Source organism: Limulus polyphemus, unplaced genomic scaffold, assembly GCF_000517525.1.
Source record: "Limulus polyphemus unplaced genomic scaffold, Limulus_polyphemus-2.1.2 Scaffold203, whole genome shotgun sequence".
NCBI classification, from domain to species: Eukaryota; Metazoa; Arthropoda; class Merostomata; order Xiphosura; family Limulidae; genus Limulus; species Limulus polyphemus.
This window is the reverse complement of record NW_013665813.1, coordinates 20,350-25,486: the sequence shown is the minus strand read 5'-3', so window position 1 is coordinate 25,486 and position 5,137 is coordinate 20,350. Positions and strand designations below refer to the sequence as shown.

The window sequence follows — 5,137 nt, the reverse complement described above, 5'->3', positions numbered from 1 at the left end:
TTATAACGTCTCCACGGCTGAAAGGGCGAGCATGTTTGGTGGGACTGGGATTCGAACCCGCGACCCACAGATTGCGAGTCGAGTGCCCTAACCACCTGGCCATGCCGGGCCAAAATCGAAACAATGTTTAGATTCAGGCTTAAATTTGTACATAAAAACAAATGTTTTGAATTATTCAGAAGATACAAGAAAAAGAAAATGAATTTAATAGGCCTAAGTTTAATTTTTCCATGACTGAACGTAATTAGGAGTACAAATTTAATTTCTTTTCACTTTAGTAATAAGTTCATTGTTACGTTTCAGTACGCCATGCCATCATCATTTTAATAATTCAGGAACACTGCAGCTATTCTCAATTATGTGATCTCATAAGTTAGTCTTAAGCTTTCGTAGAACGTAAATCATACTCCAGTAAAACATTGTTTAAATGATTCAGCCCGTTTTGAACAAATGACTAACTAAGAGTTTAAATAGCCAAATATTCATATTATGACAGGATTATTATTCACCAAGAAAAACTTATAATAAAGTTCTTTAAAACAACTTACAATTTAAATAATAAAGAGACAGTCTTGCAAGACAGTAATCTTCGTGTAATAGTCATTGATTTCTGCTCTATTTATGAATCAGTAACCATATATGTTTGAAGAGGAACATAAATTCAAGTTAGAAGGATCAGTAGTTATAACAAAATCTATGTAAAAATAATTGTGATTTACACGGAGCCAAGAATCTGCCTAAGCTCATTTTTGTATTCTTGAATCAGTACACTTCAATTTTTTATGGGACGATCATAGCCGTCAACAGCCATACAATCCAGTGGACAGGTTGGGTTTTAACACGTTAAATCGTCTTTAGTAACATCTAATGTTAATCTTGATTCATACACTCTCTATATGTTCCTCTGCAGTGCCCATCACGAAAATGTCTACATTACAAATATTGGTATGTAAAATACGACGAATACGGATATACTAGTTAATCCACTGTTCGCATTGTTGGTTTCTGACAAAACTTAAGAATAAACAGTATTAAAATTAGGTATGGATGATATGTGTGGGAAGTCGCTGTTGGCCTCCAATCCAGTCTTCCTGGGTGCTGGTTTGGTAGAACTCCGACACGTCAAAGCGAACTTTAACTCTTTCACCATTTCCTTGCAAATAGGTTCCTGTTGTGGTAGAAATTAAGTTATCAAATTTCAGAAATATTATTGGTATTTCCTAGAAAACAAATAAATAAATAAGCTATAGCAACTCTAAAATCCAAGTGGTAATAACTTTACTTAAGAAATATATATATTATTCATACAATTAAAAGCACTACCGTGTAATAAAGCCATAGTGTAGTAAAATTTTCGGATAAAAATGAACATTGATATATTTCAAATGATTCTCAGCTTTCTTAACCTACAGGAAGAGATACTGTGTAATCGAAATTAATCAAAATGTCCCATTTCGGCTAATTAACTTCAAAACATGTAGTCAAAAACTATGTTACTTTGTTCTTTTCTAGCCGTTATTAATTGATATCCTTTAAATATTGAACCAATAAAAGCAGGGCTAATTTAACAATGGAGAAGCTCAACAATAAAACATCATAAATTCATCATATTGTTTCGTGATGAATTACTTTACGGCGTAAAGATAAATCATTTATTTAAATAGGTAATACTGAAATTGGGTCTCTACGTCCAATAAAACCTGTACCAATATCTCTTGATATTCAGATATTGAAGCTTCGTCACAAAATCTCTCTTAATGATAAAACTAAGCATAAAAATTTCCCAGTCTCTCTAGTTAATTGATGGACTTTCTTTTCTTGTTGTTGTTCTTTCAATATTTAAACGCCCCCAGTGGCACAGCGGTATGTCTGCGGATTTACAACGCTAGAATCCAGGTTTCGATAGCTGTGGTAGGCAGAGCACAGATAGCCAATTGTGTAGCTTTGTGCTTAATTACAAACTAATAAACAATTGTGTATATTAAAACTTCTATGAAGATCGTTAGCATTATCCTTTTATATTCTCTTGAAAGAAACAAATCGAAAAAATCTTACTCTATCTTCTGCTGCCATCTTTTTTGCTTTCCAGAAGAATTCCAACACTGCCACAACCGTTGCCATGGCTAACCCGCCCAGAAGCACTACAAACACGCCTCCAACGTTGGCTAGACCAAGCTCTCGAACAGAACTGGAGCCTTTTTTTGATTCAACACACTGACCTCCTCCTTTCTTTTGCTTCCACCATCTTTCCTTGAGGATATGCAAAATCCCGCTTTCTTGAAGCTTGAGTATGCCACTGGACAAAGGTGTTCTATAGAGGGACCCTGTAATGGAAACGTCAGGGTATCAACAAATGTAATTTAAAACCGAATTAACCAATACTTACCCTTTTTTTAATTATTCATAATTGTTAACAAGAAATCTATCAAGCGTGGTTAAATGATGAGCATATCTGGACTCGAATCTACAGATTAATGACTCGCGTCCCGTTGTTGTACAAAAGTCCGCACTTCGGAGCCGTGAGTGCGCTATAAGTTTGTCTGAATACTCTTTCAAAGCAACACACGGGCTATAATTTTAAGTTGATAGACTACAAATAAGGCAGCTAGTTATCGGCACTCACCGCCATTACTTGGAAAACTTCAGTCGAATAGTGGGAGTTGACTCTCATTATTATATCACACCCACTACCCCAAAGTGCTAAGACAATTTTGCAGCAACAGGACATGAGTCATGGACCCCCGAATTCCCAGTTCGGCACACTAACCAACTGGCAATGCCAGGCCCATGGTGTGCTATAAGAGCGACAGTCAAATCCCACTCTTCGGTCAAACAAGAGTAGCCCAAGAATTAGCGGTAAGTACCTAATATATAACTTTGTACTTAAAATAAACAATGTGCCGCTTTTGGTATAATTGTTGACAAAAGTTTTCGATTGAAGATCCTACCATTCAAGATTTGCAGCGTTTATATATATATATATATATATATAATAAACTTATTTATCGCTGATATTTCAAAGGTTGTTGACCCACATGCGAAATTTTATCAGGCAGTAAAACTGTTATTTTATACTAATTAAGGTTATTTAACACCTACTTTTTTCTTCATAAGCATATTATTTTTTTATGATTAACATATAACTCTTATAAACGGTAAACAAATAATGCCCCTCAGTGGCACAGCGGTACGTCTGCGGAGTTACAACGCTAGAAACCGGGTTTAGATACCCGTGGTGGGCAGAGCACAGATAGCCCTTTGTGTAGCTTTGTGCTTAACTACAAACACATAATAAAGTTTGTAATGTATTTTATTTTATTTGAAAATGGATAGCTGTCATCTTTACCTTTAGGGGTAGCGATTCCGTAACCTTTTGAATCTAGTAGACCACCAATCCGAGTTAGATTACAGTTTCTCTCCACTCTATATTCAATGGAAGCTGATTCCATTAGAAAGGCATAATTTCCTTCCAAGACACGATCAACTCCCTCGCTGTTGGACTTAGTGAAAACACTAGGATCTTTTTCCATCTGTTTCCACATTTTCTGATAAGTTGGAATCTTGGATTCCTACCAAAATGATGAAATTGATTAGCATGTTTTTCTCTTCATATTTTATTCTTCTAAGTCTTCTGGATTAAAGAAAAAACAAAAAGCAACATAAAAGACAAATATATATTCTTAAAAAAACGTATATTTTGAGAAACTTCGTGCAATGAAATGAAAGCGTCATATTTAACTTTAAATCATGTCATTTTCAATGGTCATTATGTTGTTTTGGACGCATCATTACTTAAACTGATGTGATCTTATTGGTACTTTATGGCATTTAAAAGTAATATGTTTTTATATTAAAATGTGGAAGATTTCAATGAACCTGTTACATAGAAAAATCATATAATTGAAATACTAAAATACAGGTCATTTAAACAGGAAGTAAACTTTACCTTAAAGAAGGCCTTGGTTGATCCTGTTCCCAAGCAACCATATTTGATTTTAGTTTGCTTCACGAGATCTTCGGCATTCTCTATTGGATAAACAACTTTTTCAACTGTCAGAAAAGCAGCAAGGTTGGCAGTGTAAGAAGAGATCATAATTAAAGTGAAAAAGTACCAGATTCCAGCAATGGTTCGAGTTGACATAGCTCTGCCGTGATAAAACAAAAAATAGAGGGATTACTATTAAAACTAATATATCTTGCTGTTCAGAAATCTTCATATAAAGAAATATTATAAGAAGAAAGTCATTTTTTTCTATTCTAAAGGAAGCTTTTGCGATAGTGGATTCTTAGATTTGTGTTTAAATATAAACGCTAGACTAAAACATATGTTGACTTTGATTGTATGTAATACTCTTTCTAATTTGTACTCGCTATAGAAAGTAAGCAAAATATGTAACAATGAAATCATGTGGCAGTATCCGTACATATTTTCTGTTCACATTTCTCATAACTGAAGCATATACTAAAATTATGAGCAGTTTGGACAGGAAACCTTGGTCAATAACAGTTAAATAAATGGCTACAATAAATATCGAGAACATAAAAGTTGCATTCGTCAGATCTTTCCCATAATTTAAGATATAAAGAAATCGTAAAGTTAAAAAAGAAGATATGATTTCAGAAAATTCCTTTCATCTCTGTGGGACAAAACGTTAATGTTTTGTATAGGTAATTATCACATTTTTCCAATTTAGATAGAATTATTTAAAAGATGAGCATAATTATTTTTATACTTTTTCATAATTTATGGGTTTAGTGTTTTCTCACATTGTATTTCCTTAAAACAGAGTTAACTGTTGTGAGATAACTCATTATCATTAGATAAATATGCTGAACATTAGTGAAAAAAAAACACAGTAAACGGAACGAACTGTAAGAAGTTTGATATCACAAAATTAGCTTCGACACATTCGTGCTTCTTTTTCAGTCTTACGTTGTCTTCTGTCAGAAAAAAAAAACTGGTCAGCATACGCCTACCTTGTCGCTGATCTTGTAATTCCCTTAAGGACACGGGAGGTCAAAAAGTTGTTAAGTTTAAAGTGATTTTGGGAGGTGTTGAAATTAAGCAACTTACGACAATTCTTCTTTTTATGTACACTGAGTGGTCACAAGTAAATAGACACCTAATATTTCGTCA

At 33.9% G+C, this 5,137-nt stretch overlaps 1 protein-coding gene across 1 annotated transcript in view; it reads right to left on the bottom strand.

The window, feature by feature from the left end:
* Positions 1-731: 731 nt before the first annotated feature.
* Positions 732-5,137, bottom strand: part of LOC106478356 (glutamate receptor ionotropic, kainate 2-like) — a 19,522-nt gene continuing 15,116 nt past the window's right edge. The window contains exons 6-9 of the mRNA XM_013938897.2: positions 3,947-4,145; positions 3,347-3,569; positions 2,056-2,324; positions 732-1,168 (exon numbers count right to left, since the gene is read on the bottom strand). Of these exons, the coding sequence (XP_013794351.2) occupies positions 1,016-1,168; positions 2,056-2,324; positions 3,347-3,569; positions 3,947-4,145 (844 nt within the window). The 3' untranslated portion in view covers positions 732-1,015. The remainder of the gene's footprint in view (positions 1,169-2,055; positions 2,325-3,346; positions 3,570-3,946; positions 4,146-5,137) is intronic.